Source organism: Lutjanus erythropterus, chromosome 18 (assembly GCF_056507025.1).
Source record: "Lutjanus erythropterus isolate fLutEry1 chromosome 18, fLutEry1.hap2, whole genome shotgun sequence".
In the NCBI taxonomy this organism is placed as follows: Eukaryota; Metazoa; Chordata; class Actinopteri; order Lutjaniformes; family Lutjanidae; genus Lutjanus; species Lutjanus erythropterus.
The window spans coordinates 31,501,148-31,521,888 of NC_139334.1; the positions used below are offsets into that span (position 1 = coordinate 31,501,148).

The 20,741-nt window shown below is 37.9% G+C and overlaps 1 protein-coding gene across 1 annotated transcript in view; it reads right to left on the reverse strand.

Annotated features, from left to right (window-relative positions):
• Positions 1–20,741, reverse strand: part of akap6 (A kinase (PRKA) anchor protein 6) — a 219,611-nt gene that overhangs the window by 65,122 nt on the left and 133,748 nt on the right. The window contains exon 15 of the mRNA XM_084741771.1: positions 2,357–2,503. Within this exon, the coding sequence (XP_084597897.1) occupies positions 2,357–2,503 (147 nt within the window). The remainder of the gene's footprint in view (positions 1–2,356; positions 2,504–20,741) is intronic.

The following is a 20,741-nucleotide window of genomic DNA, read 5'->3' on the forward strand; positions in this document are numbered from 1 at the left end:
AAACAAGCTATCGAGTGCTTTCATCGCATATTATTAATACTATTAAAATTACATACATGTTGAGTTTCTGGTGATATTTTGGGGGACAAATCCGTATTTTTTCCCAGGATAAGTGGAGTCGTGTCCCAGCTGGGACTTCCACCTCTGTCTGTTGTGCATAAAGAAAGATTCAGTGTGTAAATTACACTCATTAATATCAATGCTGGCAGCAGCCATTTTTAGTCATCTAATGGTGATTTCACAACAACAGTCCATGACGTCTAATTCACATAATGAATATTGTCACCACAGTTTGTCATCAATAATTAATTATTATAATATCAATACATTCTTCATCATGAATATAAATGTGATTGTTTTTATATTATTAAAAAAACCTAAACATCATTGGTTCTGTTTGACAAATGCAGCCATTTAGTTTTATTCTGCACAATTAAAAAAAAAAAAAAGTCTTAAGTTTGTGATTTTCCAGCCACAGAACAGTGACGTCACAGAGATCTTCAGTCTGCAGTGCAGAGCTGCTTCAGACAGATTGGAAAATGAACAGCTGTGTGTGTTTATGTATCATGCGACATCGAGCACACAGTCCATCTCAACCTGAGCAGACGCCTCTCTGCACCTCCGTCTCCTGACGAGTTTCTGCCGTGGAAGAAAACTTTCTCTACAAGGGCACGAGGATTACCTGCACCGTCTCAGACTTGATTATCACCTCGCGTCTTCGGATCAAACCGCTGATCTTTGGCTTCATGACTTTATGTTAGTGCTGATGCTTTTCCAAATTAATAACACATTTTTAATCTGCACCATTGCATCCTGTAACTTCTCACCTTCACGGGAGAAGGAAAAATACATTTATCTGTTTGCCTTTTACTCATCTGCCATTAAGCTTCACAAATCAGACTGTATGACCGACAGGTCTTTTCTGAAGAACCACATTTTTCAAAAACAGGAGGAACTGGAGCTGTTCAACTTCTGCTGAACTGCTCACCAAGAGTTTCTTAATCAAACCTTGTTTTTTTTAACATTTATTGGTTTTTCCATTTATGTCGAGAACCAAAAGTCACATTCTACCCTAACCCTACCAAATTAAGTTCCAGGGGCATTATTTTAACACCCCAAAAAGTTCCTGCTGGAGGATAGTTTCAAAAGTACAGGAACTTTGGGGTTTGGCTTGCAGTGCTGAACATCACTGATAGACCATATACTACAGCACTACTACCTACTTGATCTTTGTGGGTCTTTAAATAACAGTAGAATTGCAAAAGACAATGTACAGAAGGAGCCTTTTAGTTCCTTGAAAACTAGCTCCTGGGAATTTAAGGTTTCTGCGGTAAAAATACAGTTATACAGTATAAAGTCTGATGTCGATATTTAATATTTATTCATATCATGACATGACAACCGTAGCTCCTAAAAATGATGTTCATTTACAGATGTTTTGATGATTTGATCCTGTTAAATTAGGCATCCATGCTGTTTCTAAATAGCTTTACAACTACTGGATCTACTGGTTCCTCTATTTTAAAGAAATAAGCCAGATAAGTGGTGACAGAGACATTTTAGAATCATTAAGTCCAAAGATTTTTAATACAACTGGTTGCTCTCTTCAAGATCAAGAAACAAATTCAAACTGCGGCTCTGAACCAAACCAAGACAAAGTCTTAAAAGTTTTATTAACATTTATATAATTAGATAAACTAAACTAATAATACCTAATGTCATACAGCCACTGAACTTTTAGAAAGGTGCAGAATGAAAGTATCATTTTTCTTGAAAAATATTTTTTAAATTGTGGGTAAATAAGGCAACAGAAACCTGGCAACCACTGGGATGGGATGATGTGGGGCAGCAACGTTATCAATATCATCTTTAAATGTCTTTTGTGAGTGGCTTTCTTAAACACTTGATTCTGATTGGTCGATTACAGCATTCCAAGGTCTGTTATTCCTGTATACCAGACTGTTGTTATGAAGAACAGACCGTTGCTATGGACACTGTCTGATCCATCCATCCATCCATCCGTCCCAGTACATTCCACCATACAGCTAAAAGGCCACAGTAGCAGCAGGGCTCCTTAATTGAGACGACACTAATTATCATCTTCATGTTCCAGATTAGATCAGTGCTGATTAGCCTAAAATTAGACACACGCACGCACACACACACACACACACACACACACACACACACACACACACACACACACACACACACACACACACAGTCCTGTCTCCACACAAATATCAGTTGTGATCCTTCAGATACCATCTCTCTGTTTGGCATTTCTAAAACTTGTAATGTGTGTGTGTGTGTGTGTGTGTGTGTGTGTGTGTGTGTGTGTGTGTGTGTGTGTTACCTCCAGCTGCCTCCACGTGTGTGTCAGGTTGTGCATTTTGTGGTAGAAGTTGGCGGGTAGTTCGGTCCCGCTCCTCTTCAGAGACTCGGCTCGGCCCAGCAGGCTGGTCTTCCTGCTCTCCATCATCATCAGCTCGGCGTGGCTGCTCTGGAGACACACACCGGGACAGAGAGGCGTCACACACACGCACACACAGAACACAAGTCAGAGGGCGGCAGACACACACATACAATGCACAGGCAATTTCTTGATATCTCCACTTTTGTGGTCTTGAAATAAAATCTTGAGTCCTCTTTGCCTGAGACAAGACTGTAAAAGTGGTCTTGAGACAACATCATCATCAACTCTACATTGCATATTTTGTAGGAGACACGGTGGAGTTTAGCTTGTTTTGAACTTTTCATATGTTTTAATACATTTTTCTCCGTGACTCTGGGTCTCCGCTGGAATCTATTGTAACTACAGCTGCCGTCCTCCACAAAGGGAGGAAGCTCCACGAGCCTACAGGTGGTGAGTATTTGAAGGCTTTTCAGCGGAGTATTCCTTTAACCGCTCTCTCAAACAGGAGCAGATCTTTTTTTTTTTATTGTTGTTGTGCGCTGCTCATCTCTTGATGAAATGTTTGAGGCAGTCGTAGGAGTTTTTCGGCAGATTTCACTCGCAGCTTCACCTGCTTTGACCACTTTAAAGGTAAAAAAACTGTCGCAGCTCCGCACCTCCACAGACGCGCAGGAATCAAACGCAGCAGCGGCAGCACTTGACGGCAAACTGCAGAGTCCCTTTTTTTTTGGAAAGATTTTAAAAAAAAATGCTCCATTTTGTACCGCCAAGTGTTGCTGAATATTTTCTTCACTTCTGGTTCAGGCTTTCGTTTAAGTGCTGTGGTCGTGGAGCGAAAGAGCTGCAGAACTGTTTTCTATTCATGTCACATGTACTTTTTTTTTTTTTTTACAGGGTTTATTGTTATTAATTGTGTTTACTTTTAGTAAGGAACTGATGCATTCTCATATCAGATGCATAAAGAGAAAACTACACATTATCAAGGAGGCACTACTAGAAATTTTACCACCATAATTTTGTTTTAATTTAATATTAATATTTGACTCTTTTACTGTTCCTATTTTTTTGTATTAGTTTTCTTTTTAGTCAATTAAAGGAGCACAGTTTTGTCCTGTTTCACACTTAATGCTGTAAGACAGAGAATGACAAGGGCACTTTACCACATTGTCTTCACTAGAAGGGCACCCTGAAGGACATCTTACCATAGTTTCTCCACTGGAAGGACATTCTGTACACTTTACCACATTTTCTCTACTAGAAGGGCACTACAGAGGGCACCTTACCACAATTTCTCTAATAGAAGGCCACTCTAGACGGCACTTTACCACATTTCTTCTACTGGTAGGGCACTGTAGAGGGAACTTTAGTATGTTTTTTTGGACATTAGGTCACTCTCAAGGGCACTTTTGCAACTTCTTTCGAACATGGCGGAACCAATCACTCGCTGCTTGCATGTTTGTCAGCATGGAGGTTGCTAGTTTTGAGGTTGTTGTTGTTGCTTTTCCCGAAGTAACAGGGATTTTAGGAGGCCAGTGGCGGGCTTACTGAGCTGAAAAAGCCTGGAATAATTCCTTGCCTCCAATGACATCACTGAATACAGGAACGTATTCTGCATCAGGTCAGTATTGCACACACCGAAGACTTAACATTTACCATCAACGCTGACAGGACACCCACATGAAAACTGATGAATTTTCCCTTTAACTTCATTCTAATCTGCACTCTTTTTCTATTTGTCTTTCCAGTCAGAGAGTTGAAATCGTTCTCTGATGCTCATCGTTTTTGGTTGATTTCTTTCCTTCTCTCTTCTGTTGTTGCTGTTTCTCATTAAATCCATCCTTGTTGCTTAATTTCTCTCAGTTCTGTCTGTCTTCAATCTTTCAAGTCTGAGCTCATTTTGTCATGACCTTTGTTTTCTCTCTGTTTCTCCTCCTCTTCTCACACCTTCCCCCTCATCAGTTAAACTATCCTGACTCTCTCTTCTTTCGCGTCCCAATTTCCCTTCTGCAGTCCCTCTTTTTTCTCATATTCTTGCTTTTTTCTCCTTTACAATATTCTATTCTTCCCTCCACTGTCCCTTCTATTTTTTGAATTCCTTCAATTTTGTTGCTCTTCCTCCTTTTGTCCTTGTCTCTTCAATCCCTCCATTTTCCTAATTTGTGTCTCAACACTTCTCCATCTTGATCTTCTTTACTGTAACCCTCCTCTTGTATTTGCTGAATTCATCCATCTTTTTCTCCATCACTCTCCATCTGTCTCCTCTCTTTCTTCCCTCTTTTTGGTTGTTAGCATAACTCTCCTTCGATGCCTCCATCTTTTTTTTGGCTTAATTTCCCTCCTCCTCCTCCTCCTCCTCTCTTTTCTCTTTCTCCTCTTTTCATTTTCTGCATCGATAGCTACTTGATTCTACTTTTCCCTTGTCGTTTATCATTACCGCCCGGCCCCATTTGAATATTTAAATGTCTCTTCTCTGACTCTGTGTGTGAGAGGACGTATGCATGCATGTGTGTGTGTGCGTGTGTGTGTTTTTGCTGTGCTGTCATCAGAGAGGCGGCGGCCATTTTTCAACGTCGCCGATTCTGATGGAGATGCTATCGCTCTGCGCTTCACGGCCATCCATCCCCTTCACTTAGCTAATAGCCACGCCACAAGAACGAGGGATCGACAGCAAAAAAAAAGAGACAAGTTGAAGGTAAATATGTCGCCGTCGCACTCGTCTAACAGTCAGGAAATTATACGATTTATTCGCTGATGGCAAATATTGATTTAAAAAGGGGAAAGGGAACTGATGGGGAGGAGGTGGAGGAGGAGGGAGGTTGTTTTGTTGTTGTTGTTGTTTGTTTGAAGGATGCCACTGATCCAAAGTCAAAGAAAAGAGGGAGAAGAGGGGGGAGAAAGGAAGATAGACACGGCGATTAAAATGCATGAGATCCGAACTTTGAGATAAGTGCTGAGAGAGGGGATCTTGGAGAAATGGGACGGTGGAGGGGAGGAGGGGAGGTTGGGAGTGATGGTGTGAGGAGAAGGGGGGAGGAGAGGGGTGGGGGTGGTGGTGGTGGTGCGGGGGGGGATGCATGGATGGCTAGTTGTGATGTATTCATGCCTCAAGTCAATCTCCATGCAAGGATGGACTGAGATACACAGGCCCGAGGACGGAGGGAGACGGAGAGGGAAGAGGAAGAGACAAAGAGACGATGGCACGTGAGGGAGGGAGAAGAGGAGGAAGATACAGTAAATAAAAAGAGAGTGAAGGAGAGGGGACACTGACACCACGTCCAGACATTGCCATATGTACCACCCACCACTACTCAAAGTCTCAAAAGTCACCCAACGGTGTGACATGTGAAAGGTTTTATAAGAACATCCACTGATTCAAGCGAGAGACAACCTGGTGAAACTCTGCGTGGCACTTCACCACAGAAGAAGAAGTTTAAACTAAAGAAAGAGAAGCTGAATGCCGCAGTCAAAATCTTTGCGTCCTCGACGAGAAGTATCTAAGTCACGTGAGAGACGATGGACCGCCTGCCCGCCTCTTCGTGTCTGAGGACGTGAAAGCGCTATAAAGGTGAAGACCCAGCAGACACGGTGGGAGGCCAGGAAAAGTTCTGTCTCCATTCATTTTCTACAGGATGCAAGTGAGTCGTCTCTCAAACCAGTGAGAGACACCAAAAGATGAAAGGATGAAGTTTTTTTTAGCTTTATGAAAGTAGAGATTTTCTGAAGAACTGACTGGAAAGTGATACAGTGGTGTTGTGGTTACAGTAACTGTTTGTGGTTGTGATTTCTTGGGATTTCCTTTCTTGTTTGACAACTAAAATATTAAAGATTCAATCAAAAAATGGGATCAAGAAAGTCTTACTTGGCATGTAAATTACTGAAGATTTCTGAGGACATTTACTCAACATCCTTTTCCACCAAAACAGCTGTTTCTTCAACCGTTTCCATTCAAGATTCTTGGAACTTTGGTGCTATCTGACAGGCCAGATGGTTTGTTACTCAGAACCATCTGTGAAGCCGTCCATAGAAACTGTTTGGAAAAGGGCAGGCACTTTCAAAAAAAACACTTGCCAGGTGCTTGGATGAACCATCCGTCACTTCAGCATGGGCTAACTTCAACCAATCAGATCAACTCACTGTCTTCTTTTAATGAAGAAATACTCTGCAGTTCTGACATAACTGATGCTATCACAGTATCTATGCTAACCTCTTCAGGAGCCACCATTGTCGTCGGTTCTGTGGACGCTTCTCGCTGTCGTCACACCTGAAACTACGCCCATAGTTGCTAGTCGTCCCTCCAAGGACACTGACTGGTTTGCACCACCAGTATGCCACGCCCCATATTTGGTCCCTAAGGAAAACCTACTATTTGCTGGTTCAAGCTGGGAACCAACTTTTCAGCACACAGATCCCAACTGAGTCTGTCCAAGTTTAAATCATCGTTTTCAAGAAGCTCTTTTTTTCAATTACACTAAAATCTATCAGCTCTGGACCCGTTTAAGAAAAAGCTGCATTTTCAGAAGGGAAAACAAGACGGAAGTTTGTATTTTTATGAGTTTGGGAGTGAAAGGAAGTGAGTCAGGAGGATCAGGTCTCTTTCACTTTTTTCTAAACCTTTATTTAACCAGGAGATAATCCTCTCTGCCCCTCCTGCTCTTTATTTTTTTTTTTTTCTCTTTCAAGGTTCACAGGATAATTTAAAGACCTCTCTGACCTCTGACCTTTCGCCTCGTCTCTCCTGGTTTCTCGGAAATCTGTTAAACTCTTTTCTGCCGCTGAAGCCATTAAAAGTTTCTGCTGATCAGAGCATCAGCTCAGCGTCTGGACTAAAATCATAAAACATCAATTGTGACTAATTTAAACTAATTAGTCGTTGCTGCAGTCCCATATGTTGAATATCCAGTTTCACAAGAGCTGTTTACATGCATTTCATTCCTCAGTAGTCAGAAATACATAAAGATGAGCAAATGTAAAGTTATCCAGGCAGCACATACATGCACAGGTGATTTATGTATGTTTGTAGACATAATGTATGCATAAAATGTAACAATATATTCTATTTTGTATCATATTTTTAAAAATGAGTGAAAACCCCAGAGCCTTAAAGGCATAATACGTAACATATCTGCATTAAAACATTTAAAAACAATGAAAACAACAACTCCCATGAGCCCACGCTACTTTCTTGTTGTGATTGAGAGATCCATAACATCAGAAATTACATACTGTGTAATTGCAAAAGGCATAATTTTCTGACATCTTATAGACTCAACAATTAATAAATTAACTGGGAAAACAATCAGCAGATCAATCGAAAATGGAAAACTTGTTATATGAAACTCCAACTTCACCTATTTTTCAATATCCAGATATAAATACTGAAAATATTCTTTTCAACAAATGCATAAGCAATAATTGGTGGAATGGTGCAATATATTGCACATATATTATTAGATATATTGCACAAATCAAAGCAAAAACACATACATGGCAAAAAAAAAATTAAAAATGTTTATGCTCTCTTTAAATATGCATTACTGCAGGCTAGAAATGGACAATAATAATTCACCAAGCGAAGTAAACCTAAACCATCATTATAGTAAACCCTGTGCAAAGACATATGTTTCTGAGTAATATATTTAATTATTTATGCATTAAAAAAAAATGTCAGAGCTTTCCAAAAACAGAGGAACGGGGGATAAACGCTTGACAAAACAGACGAGAGGGGAAGAGGGGGAGGAGAGCAGAGAGGAGGGATGAGGGGGGAGAAAATCAACAAGCAATCATAAGTTTAATTTGGTCTCCATATTAATGAGCACGGAGCTGAAATGTCAGCAAAAATGCAGTCATACATGAAAAACATTTAATGCATTTTGAACATTAGTTTTTTTTTTCCTCCTCTCTCTTCTCGCAGATTCATCTTATCCTCCAAATGAGAGAAGTTTGTCGGAGGCTGCGTAACGGAACGATTTTGTCGTCGCGGCAACTAAAGTTCGGGGGAAGTGATAAGGACGCATCTTCCTCCTCCTCCTCCTCCTCCTCCTCCTCTTCCTCCTCCTCATCTTTTCTGTCCTGTGTTTTTGTGTGTTCATCCTCTCTTCCTCCTGCTCCTTGTTTTCTCTGGTTTTCACTCTCTTCTTCTTGGCTGACATCTCTCTTCTTCTTTATTGAACCCACATGGTTCAGACTGGGTAAAGTGATACCAGCACTTCATTTGATACCCATCATGTGAATGGAAGCATTCCTGAAATGATTATTCTGCATTTATTCATTTAGTTTTATCAGATGCCTCAGGCTTGCAGTATTACCATACTTCTGAATGTTTAGGTGGCAACTCAGTCAAATGCACCTCGCTGGACTTCAACAGTACACACTGCACAGGTTGTAGCTGCAAGCAAAACCATTCAAGTTTACACATTTCTTTCCTGATCTGTGTACAAAAGGACTAAATGAAGGTATCATCAGCTTGTACCAACTGGTTCTGGGTTATTTAAGTTGATACCTCAAAATGATAAACAACGTGAATCTTCTATATTAAGTTAATTATACTGTAAAAGCTTTTACCAAGTTTGCTCCACACTGCCAGGAATTCAGTTCTGCAGGAAAATATTATATAGGATTTTAAATGCTGGACTCAAAAAATTCAAGATTCAAAAAAACTAGAAAGGTACAGCTTGACTGGAGAACAGGGTCTCATAAACAGTGTAAAATGATACACTCATGATCATTTGAATCATATAATATACAGTAATTAACTGTAGGATATAACCTCAGCCCAGGATGCAAAAACTCTACAAAGTGGAAAAAACACTGAGGACTTTGACACTTTACATCATGTTTCTTCAATTTATCACTACTAGTACAACTGCCACAATATAGGGCTGCAAATAATTATTATTTTGATTACTGATTAATATAATCTAATTAAATCTTTTCTAGATTATTTGGATTAACTGTCTGGTCTATGAAATGCTAAAAACACATATTCAGATTAATGTGATGTAAAACAGAGAAAAGCAGGAAATCTTCGTATTTAGAGCCTGAAAACAGATTTTTTTTTTTTTTTTTTGCCATTTTTGCTACAATTAACTGATTATCAAAATCGATTATCTTTCTGTTGATCCAGTGATTTGTTTCTGCTCTACAGCGACATATACGTCCTCTCAGTATTCAGACTAGTTTCACTCAGTCATAACTCATAACAACAATGCAGCATTCTTTCATTTTTCTTCTCTCCATTGTCCGTCCTGTCTCTGCTTTTATTCTTGTTTTCTTCCTAAACAAAGTGTGTGTGTGTGTGTGCAGCAGATACACAAGGAAAAAAACACTGTATTCTTGCTTACATTTGTGTGTGTGTGTGTGTGTGTGTGTGTGTGTGTGTGTGTGTGTGTGTGTGTGTGTGTGACTCAGTGTCTCCGGTTGAGATGGATGTTCCACCGGCTATGAAAGAGCAGGAAGTGGCTCTCTGACACCCCATTTATACTGCCAGACACTTCAACCTGTGTGTGTGTGTGTGTGCGTGTGTGTGTGTGTGTGTGTTGGTGGGCCACAGCACAGCCACATAAACACCTTTTTAGTGACACCACCCTCCTCAAACCACCTCCAGTTTACCATAATTGCAATAATTATGACCATATATTTTTCTTCAGTTTGTTTTTCAGAGATGTAACAGTCAAATATATGTTTATGTTTCCATTTCTATATTTATATTTAAACACTTTACAAGCTTTTTACAAATTATAGCCCTTAGATTAGACTTTTATCAAAACAACTTCCCCCAAAGTTTTAGAAATTTATGTGAAAAACTATTTATTTAGACCTCATATATACATACATATTTTACAGAGGAATAACAAGAAGAGGCTCATCAGAAGAAGAGATAACAGATAATAAACTCATTTTAATTTCATTGTTTCTACATTTAAATTCTCTAATATATTTTGCATAATTTGAATAACTAACTGTAAACCTTTAACTCTCAATGTAAATCAAACTCTGTCTTCTGTGTTGCTGAGAGTTTCTAGAAGTTTCTCTTTCACCAAATTAAAACCCTTCTGTTTGGACAAAAAGATGCAAAAGAAAAAAGAAAAAGAAAAAAGACAAAAACACAGAAAAAGCAAAGAGACTTTCTCTCTTTCGAAACGAGGCGACTACAAAAGACCCGGCAACATGTTTTAATTGTCGCCATGGAAACCAGATGAATGAGCCGTTTGACTGGCCGGTAAAGACGGCTCGCCATTCAGCCTCGCAGCGAGTCACGTGTGCGTGTGTTTGTGTGTGTGTGTGTGTGTGTGTGTGTGTGTGTGTGTGTGTGTGTGTGTGTAGCTGGGAGGTCATTAGTACAAAGCGAGGAGGGTGAAATTTCTACCAGTCTGTTGAGATAGAGAGAAAAAAAAAGAAAAAAGAGAAAGAACAGAGAGAAGAAAACAGACGGTTGAATGAATGCACATACTAATAACTGTCCATTAAAAAAGCAAAAAGGAAAAAACCAATAAACAATCCCCTCGGCGAGTTATGGATTTCCCGATTCACCTGAAAATGCTTTATTCATACCATTATATCACATAATAAAAACTTTACATTACTCGTGTGTGTGTGTTTGGGGGATTATCCACCTGTTTATGTGATCACACTTACTCTAAGCTTATTTATACATTTTTATGACACGTGTTGCTTTTCCTGGACGTACGATTTAGAAAAGCTAAACGTTTTGGTTAAAATCGGCTGGACTTTAGTTGAAAAGTGTCAATTTTAATTTATGCGTTTCCAGAAATGGTTATTAAACAGTATGAGGGCGCACCAGTCAGGATTTATGGGGCAGATTACCAATCTGCCAATTCATAGTTTTCAGTCACGTGACACACGGAGGGCAAAACCAACGGGCCAACATGGCGGCTCACACTGGACTCTCCGTAGAGACGCAGCACAAGCAGTTTATGGTGTAGCATTATTTGTGTGTAACTATTTCTAAAAACACATATAAATGCATATTCAGGAAAAATCAAAAATAACTTGAAACTGGTCACAGAGGGACTTGGGAACCCTTGAACAAGAATATGACAGTAATTTGATGAGATTTTTTTTTTTTTTTTAAATCATGCCTATAGAACTGAGTGTGATATAGTTATGATTTTAATCTAATTACTAAAAATGCTGCACTAAAAGAACAAGAAAGCAATGATAGATATATTGTATTAGATGTTGGTATTTTATAAAAGAAAAAAAAAACTTCCAAAACCGTTTCAGTATAAAATTTCTGAGTTTATGAGGTGAACTTGAATGCACCAGGAAGTCCCTGTGGCACATTGGTGCTTTGCTGCAATGGAATGCACTGCAATGCAGATGTCCATGTTTATGAGGTGTACCTGAATGCACCTTGAAGTCCCTGAACATATGTGTGTGTGTGTGTGTCAAACTCTGACACAGTTGTTCGGTGCAAACATTTAGCCACCAGTGTGGCAGACAGTCGAAAAGACTGGGAGGGTTTGATTTCAGATCCTGCCGCTTTGTCATCCGATCGGCTCTATCGATCAGCCTGAATAGAAAACATCAGTTAAAGTGTTTAAATCAAATATGTGCCAATAATGAGCCGCAGCTGTTTAACTGGAGCACCTTTAATATAGTAACACCCGGAGAAAAGAAACAGTAAAGGTGGTTTGGGTCATTTGCAAGTCAATACATCTCAGTGTCCTGGTTAAAACTGGAATAAATTTGTCTGAAAAGTTATTTAGATGACTCGGGTTCATGTTCCAACCTCTTCTCGACAGCATTTCAGTTTGAAGGAGGCCCTTAATAATGAAATATAGTGAAGTAACTGCTTGTGAATTAAATGTAACCTAGACGTGTAAAAAGAAACTTTTCTTACAAATTTATTCCAGTTTCAACCTTGACATTTAGATCTTATCTCACCTGCAAATTACCTAAAACATTTGTTTTTTCTCTGTGGGTGCCAAAGTTTAAACGGCCTCGACAGAGCAGGAGGGACAAACTGAGAGACTAAAGACAGAGACACAGACATGTACCAGGAGAGACTGGACCACAAGTATGTGTCAAGTCTTTGCACTCCAGTTTCAAGTCAAGACAGGCCGGTCCACAGTCAGTCCCAAGTCCAAAACTTTGAGTTTAAAGTCCCAAACTGGGTTGTGCAGTAACAGATTACATGTAATCAGGACTACATAATCACTTTACAAAAAAACAGTAACTATAATAAACCCAGTTTACAGAAACTTTTTTCATGACAAACAATATTCTGCAAAAAAAAAAAGAAAAAAAAAGAACAATATAGAAAAATGTATTTATTGCATTGAAAATGTTTTGAGATGTTTAAAGAGAAAAAAATATTGTAATATTTGTGGAACTCAAATTTTTATTATGTCCCATTTCTCTAGTGTTTTTGTAATCCAAGGGAATATGTTACTAATGACAAAAAATGACATGTCATTTGTGTTTAGTAACTGACTATGTTTCAACGATTTATACATTTATTTCATTGTTAAGCTAACGTTAGCTAAGCATTAGCTCACAAACATTGTTAATGATACTGTGCGTTCCATTTGAACTGGGAAGTCGGATTTTCACAGTTTCCAGTTGGAAATTTCAGCAGGAATGATCCCTGAAGTGGGATTTCCAACTTTGAAAGCCAGAGGAGCCTCATTGATGTCTTGTTGTTTTGGAATACGATAAACTCTTGGGTCTCCATCCTGAATTTTCAGTTTGCATCTTTTGCACACTGCAGTTTGATTTGTGTTGATCATGATATAGTTTCTGAGTGTGATTTTTACAACTGAACCTTAGTAATGTAACGATAGGTAATGTTTCTCTTTTGCAACTTGACTGGATGTCACTGGTAGCCATATAGGCCATAGCTGTGTTACTGTAAGACAGAGTGTGTATAAGACACATTTAACAAATATTAGCTGTGGATATTCAGAGTCTCCTGAGGATGTCTCCTGTAATCAAATAATTTTGGTGATCACTGAATCAGTCTAAAGTCAGACTAAAATCTTCACTAAAACACAAGAAGTCTCAAAATCTAATGAGCAGATCTTCATTAAATGTGCCGATCCCGTTCCTGCTCCCCAGAGACTGAACCCTTTAAAACCATACGACCTTTTCTTCTGTGTCCCCCTCAGGACAAACTTTACGCTTTAGCTCCTCTACTTGTAAGACTCTGAGAAGAGCCAGATCATCAGTATGTTGTTTGTTCTGTCCAACACTTTTATATTGTGGAGGATAATGAACACTGCAGCCTCTGGGGGATGCAGGCTGGCCTTTACTCTATTAGTCAGCTTATTATTATTTGCTTCTAATCTTCATTACAAGACCAAAATATAACAAAATATAAACTATAGAAATTTATAGAAGAAGAAAACACCATCAACTGACTTCAACTTTACTTTATTGATTATTATTACTGATAAAACTGCAGTTTTCCAAAGTTATTAATTTTATTTGTTTCAGCAAAATACTGTTGGTGCAAAAAAAAGGACACAGATAAATAGACAGAGAGGACAAGTGTGTGTGTGTGTGTGTGTGATTGTGGCAGTAAGCAGGTTGAGTCATACAGACTGTGGTATGTTGCTAGTGGTCGATGCCAGGTGACCTTTGACCAACTAAGAACCCTGGGAATTCTCTCATGGCAAGACAGTACGAGATGAAACAAAAGAGGAAGAAAAAGCAGTGGAATTCCAGAAAATTCTACCAAAACCAAGGAAACTAAAAACAAGGACGGGTCATTACGTCACGATGCCAACATCCTAATGCTCTGCTTGGTGCCAGTTCTATGGAAGTCTATGGGAGGTGCATTGAAAAGCACAACACTACAATACTACAAACAAACCCAAAATATCTACATCGTATCACCTTAGATGAACAGATGCCTCTAAAGACTCATTTCCCTAAATCTGCACATTTATTTATTTGCTGTTGGTCACTGAATAGTAAATGATTATAGGCATAATTTAAAGGTATCATGGCGAGTCAAATTTAAAAATAGTTGTGAGTGAAGTGTGAATTTAAGATAAATAAATATTATTAACAAAATTATGCAGGCCTACGAGAAAGTCATACATGTCATGGTTATCAGAAACTACATCATCAGAATAATAATAACTAGCAGGCTCAGAATTTATTTATGGTATGATCAAAGTTAAATTAATTTATTAGAGTTAGTTTGTTACTAACCTCAATAACATATTAACTAGAAACGTTGACCTGCGGTCTGATGAGTCCACATTTCAAACTGTTTTTGGGCTAAAGAAGAAAAGGACTGACCAGATTTTTTTACAAGTTTAAAAGTCAGCATCTGTGATGGTATGGGGGTGTGTTAGCGCCCATGGCATTATGGGTAATTTGCACTCTGTGAAGGCCCCATTAACGCTGAAAGGTACCTACAGCGGACACCAGGGTTGCAGTTTCCTTGACCAAAACCAGGGCTGGACTTCATGTTGGGTCCAGTTTGGATCCATTTGTTGAGCTGTGACGCTAACAAAACTCTTATCAAACCTTTTATCTTTTCTTGTCATTTTTTATGGACCGGTGTTAAAAAGGTAAAGTTAGCAGGTTTCTCATTTCTTTAGCCGGTGCTGACCACTGCTCTTACTGACTCACATGTCCAACATCAGATTAGATCAGCTGCATCTCAGCTACACTGGAACTTAACAAACAGTTTTCTGCTGACAAAGACTGTTAGAGAGTAAACTGTCTTTTCGTAGCTAGTTGAGTGTCTTCTCCAGAGAAATTATTCAAGAAATGAAATGAGTCCCACTTAAACGTTACATGCATATGAAATGCATATTTTGAACTCATTAACTGCACACTTCTGGATCAGGATCGTCATTATTTAGACAAGTAGTTTAAAAGTGTAAAATCAGATGTACAAGTTAAGTTACAGCTGTTATTTCAGTGTCAGAACAATCGATACTAATCAGAAATCTTCTGCTGCTCATCTCATTTTCAGGTTGTGGACATTAATTAGACCAGCAAAGAAAAAAGAAAAATATGTTTATTTAACAGCATGACGTGTGTGTGTGTGTGTGTGTGTGTGTGTGTGTGTGTGTGTGTGTGTGTGTGTGTGTGTGTGTGTGTGTTCAGCGGGGCTTTTGTATTTATATGACCTAACGTTATAGACCTTGTCACTGAGAACATTGTCTGGTCTTCAAAGGCCTGTTTGGGGGATAAGACTGAGTCTAGTACTGAGGGTTTAGGGTTAGGGGCCAAGGGAATAAATTATGTCAAAGAGTGTCCTCATGAGGATAGAAGTACAAATGTGTTTGTGTGTGTTTCTGACCCCATAGGAAGCTGGATGGATCACACTATTCAGTATCGAAACAAAGACGCTCTTTATACTCTGAGAGAGGGAGAGAATGTGCTGGTATGTACAAGCATTAAAGGATAATTCTGATATTTTTAAACTGGACCCTATTGTTTTTTATATATTTTGGGGTCTAAATGACTAATAGAGAGGCCGGGAGACCACCATGAGACCTTACTTCAGAGTAAATATGAATGGTTGTCAATAGCAAAAGACATGTTTTTTATCCTGTTTGAATTGAGCCATTATTACATATATATTTGTCAATTTAAAATATAATTTTACAAGTAAATAAAGTTGCAAATTGTGAAGATGCATAATTAGAAAGACTACACATCCAGAGGTCTCATAAATGATCATAACTTCCTCCTTCCAAAGGCTAACGTTAGCCACTGAAGCTACCAGGATTTATTCACAGGACCAACAATTCCTGGCTGATAAAAGGACCAGGAGTTTCTGGATAACAGGGCTGCATCTAATGATTATTTTCATTATCAATCTGTTGGTTATTTTCTCCACTAATCGATTATTATTAATTGATTTGTAATTTGGTTTTCCAGAGCTCAAAGTCACATCCTCAAATGTAAAAACACAAAGACATACAGTTTACTGTCATAAGAGGACTAACGAAACCCGAAAATATGCACATTTGAGGAGCTGAAATCTGAGAATTTGGACATATTTTTATTACACATTAAAAATGACTCAAAACTATTAAATGATTATCAAAATAGTTTGCAATAATTCCTTAATTGTTGCAGCTCATTCTGGATAAACACAGGTAGGTTTCAGACAAAACTAAACTACAACAAACTTTTGACAAACTAGGACTTTTTTTTACTCGGAAAATACTCGAAAAAAAAAAACAGGAGCTGGTGATCGATCACTGGATCAATCAGTTAGTTTGTTTGTTATTGTGTGACTTTTGTAGGTTAGTTCAGATCCAAAATAATGTGTTATAATACCAACCTTTTGGTCCTTTTTTGTGACGCCTTTTCTCTGTCAGTTTCTTGGTAATGTTGCCCTTTCCTTTTGAGCAGATTAGACTGAAAACAACTACAAGTGAGACTATCAGTAAATTGACAAGGTCACTAGTAGTGTTAAATAATACTTTCTATTACACGTGTGTATTTTTATTCACCTTCCTTTGCTTCTTAAACAAAATGCGATCTGGAAACAACATTTCTTTATTGTTAAAATGTCGATACAGCTTCAGTGAACGGAGATGAATGAGGGGGAGACAGAGAGATCCTCCATCGTTCAAGGTCACTTCTCTGTGTGTGTTGACTGAGTCAATTTACTAATCATCTCAGCTCTGTGTGTGTGTGTGAGAGAGAGAGAGAGAGAGAGAGAGAGTGTGTGTGTGTGTGTGTGTGTGTGTGTGTGTTAACCACTGACTTACAGTCTTACTGAAGTGGGCAGGTGCTGGTCAACAACACGGCCTCTGTTGTTGGCTTCCGCCGCTGTGTGTGACTGAGTGTGTGTGTCTGTGTGTATAAATGGAGTAAATGAGACAAATAGAAAGTCAGACGAGGCCAAATCGACTGCAGGGAGAACCAGGCCTTTATCTGAGACAGGCTTCTATTCTTAAATCTCTACTCTTAAACTCAACACTTCACTGGGATGTCTTAAAAAAACAGTATCATGAACATTTCCACAGCAACAATCCCATCACTACAACAACAGACAGCAGAGCAGGACTTTAGACTGGACCAAGTAAAGGTCCAGTGTGTGAAATTCACGGGGATCTATTGGCAGAATATGGCAGAAGAGGAATATAATATTCATAAAGTATGTTTTCATTAGTGCACACCTGAAAATAAGAATATTTATGGTTTTGTTACCCTAGAATGAACCGTTTTGAAAGGTTTTTAGTCCGTTGCGATCTATAACCTAACCACTAGATGCCATTAAATCAGACCTGGGAAAAACGTGGCCCCGGGACCAGATGCGGCACACAAAGAGGTTTCATGTGGCCCACAAAGCCGTCACGGAAATACCAAAAATTAAAAATCCAGCAAACTCTGTCAATACCATTTCGACTCCCATTAAACCGTTATCAAACCTTTATTTTGAAAGGGTCAGTGCTGGGTTCATTGGTAATGATAGTGAACTGTATCTTTAATATTAAACTGTAACACGTTATGTTGTTCTTCTTCTACTTTTACTGCGACTATCGTTGCATCTTGCATGTTACACTGTAAAACATCAAGTTTTAGAGACTGTCAACAAAATATTAGACCACAGTTCATCACATGGTAATTCAGAAAGGGTGACCAACAGTAGAAGTGTCCTGTATTAAACACTTCTGACCATTACATTATTAGAGATTTGGCTCCTACACACTGGTCTTTAAGTTCAGTTTGAGACTAGGACTGAAGAGTTTTGAGACCAAAACGAGCTACAAAGCAAATATAAAAGAAGTCAGCGTGCACAAAAAATGAGAAAGCCATCTTAAGACATTAAAATCCGTCTTTCTAGTTTCAAAATAATCATAAATGATGAATAAAAGAGAAATATTTGATAAAAGTTGATTTGGTTTGGAAACATTTCCTGCACTGACAGATTTTAAGTTATTTAAGAGCTCAGTTATCAACTAAAATGATGGAAATTAAATGATTTTTTTCAGTGCATTTAATGTTCTTCCAACTGATTATAGTAAAAGACACCTTTCATATAACTTCAGTACAGTCCTTTGGATTTTGTTTAAAATGTGATAGAAACAGGAAATTCTGTAAATCTGGCTCAGTGTTGAATTATTTGCTGAAATAATTAAAGTTTAAATACTTATTTCAGTAATAAAATCAATGTTACTAGATAACTAAGAAGATAAGATATCTTTCCTCACGTTTCTGCATAATGTTTCATGTCAAAATGAGGACGTTTGGTTGTTTGGAACAGAGAATAAGAACGTATGAGAACGGTTCACAGGATATTTAAATAATTTAGGATCTTTATGAGGACTGTCATCATCACCACTCTCTCATTTGATTGTTGATTCCCCTCCTTCCTGCTTTTCCTCCTCCTCTCCTCTCCATTCGACTACAATGACAGAAATGTAATAGCATGGCTCTCAGCGTGTGTGTGTGTGTGTGTGTGTGTGTGTGTGTGTGTGTGTGTGTGTGTGTGTGTGTGTGCGTCCAGCAGACCGACCATGTAGCCTAAACGACAGACAATCTTTATTCTAATGAAGAAGGTGCCAAGGTCAAATGGAGAGCAGGGTGATGAATGGAGAGAACACACACACACACACACACACACACATATACATCATGTGGCTCACACATTAATTGTGTACCAGAGCTCCCAGTCGCTTTGTAACTACAGTATTGTGTGTGTGTGTGTGTGTGTTTGTGTGTGTGTGTGTGTGTGAGTTGTCATGTTCACAGAGTCACACACACTTTAAAAGGAGTCTTTCCCCTTGAGGTGACATTAGACATTATTCTGACGACACACACTTAAAAAAAACGTCACAGGAAATAAAAATCTGTTCACAGGTGGAAGAAAATCTTCAGCGTGTGTGTGTTTGTGTGTTTGTGTGTGTGTGTGTGTGTGTGTGTGTGTGTTTTTCTCTTTAAGACAAAGTGCCACCAATGATCAATAAGGCTTCAGATTTGTCCTATAAATGATTATTGATCCTGTGGCTTTATTTGCTGTTGTGTATAAAGTAAATATAAATATTAAAAATCACAGCTGACCTGAAACACTCAGCAGAGATGCTTCCTGTCTGTCTGATTATTACTTCTCTGTGATTAGCAAACAATTAACAATTTCAATCACAGTTTTTCTTTGATGATGAGACCGAAACCCCAACAGAAAACATAAATGTAAATGCAAAATACTTATTTTTTTCATATTTATATCGTTAAGAATATAGAATCATATTAAAAACAGATATTTAAGGTGCTGCTACTCTGAAAAGTGATTATTAAACAACAAAAGTATAAAAAAATGTGTTATGTGGTTTTCAGTATAAATTTGATATAATCTCAAATTTAAATCAAAGATTTAATTTGGCTTGATAGCTAGCGACTTTTTCAAATTAAAGGTACAGTTACATAGAAGCAAAGATATGTTTATGTTTACCGTTTACAGTAGTGGTCAACTTTTCTTTTTCAGGGCTGATACCAATACCGATTATCAGCAGTAAAGGTGAATGATTACCAGTAAATAGAACCGATATATACATTTGCAGTAAAAGCGAAAATCTGAGTGTAAAAATTTGGAATAACTTTTCAATATTATATAGAAAAGTGCAGGGAGCTCCCAGCAGAATTTGTTTTTTTCTTTAAAGTTGACTGAAATGAATAAATACATAAATAAATAAATTAAGGTTTCATCAAGTAAACAACTTAAAAAAATCAAACCAGCAAAACTTAAATTTGTATTGAAATTTAAACCCTTCTCTCCAAATCCCTGTCTGAAAGTTCAAGCACCAAATGGTGATGCTTTTTTAAAATGAATTTACTTTACTGGCAATCAGATTTTAACAAATAACAATTCCAATAATTATTTAAAAAAAACTCTATATCTGATTCAATAATCAACTGGCCTCTGTTTATAAATACTCACTATGCAGAATAGTCAATTTCAGAATCATATACATTATATTAATGGATTATAATTATTGATGGATTCATGTTTTCATCACTTTAATGTTAAAACTGATTAAGGCACAGCTCATTGTAATTGATTGTTATACTGCTGGATACTTTAATCTATAGTAATACATCATAATTATTACCATATTTATTACCTCCGAAAATGAGTGTAAGTATAAAGTAGCATAAGATGGAAATACTCAAGTAAAAGTACATAAATTATACTTTGGAACAGTTTACTTACACCAGGGATGCAGATGATTAGATGGTAAATTATTTTAGTTTTTTATTTTATTTTATTTTATAAAAGGACTGCTTCTGCATTGTTTCTATTTTGTAATTGTACACACATAATTTCACGGCTGGTTACTTTTATCCCATTTTATTAAAGAAGACAGAAAAATGAATTTTATAT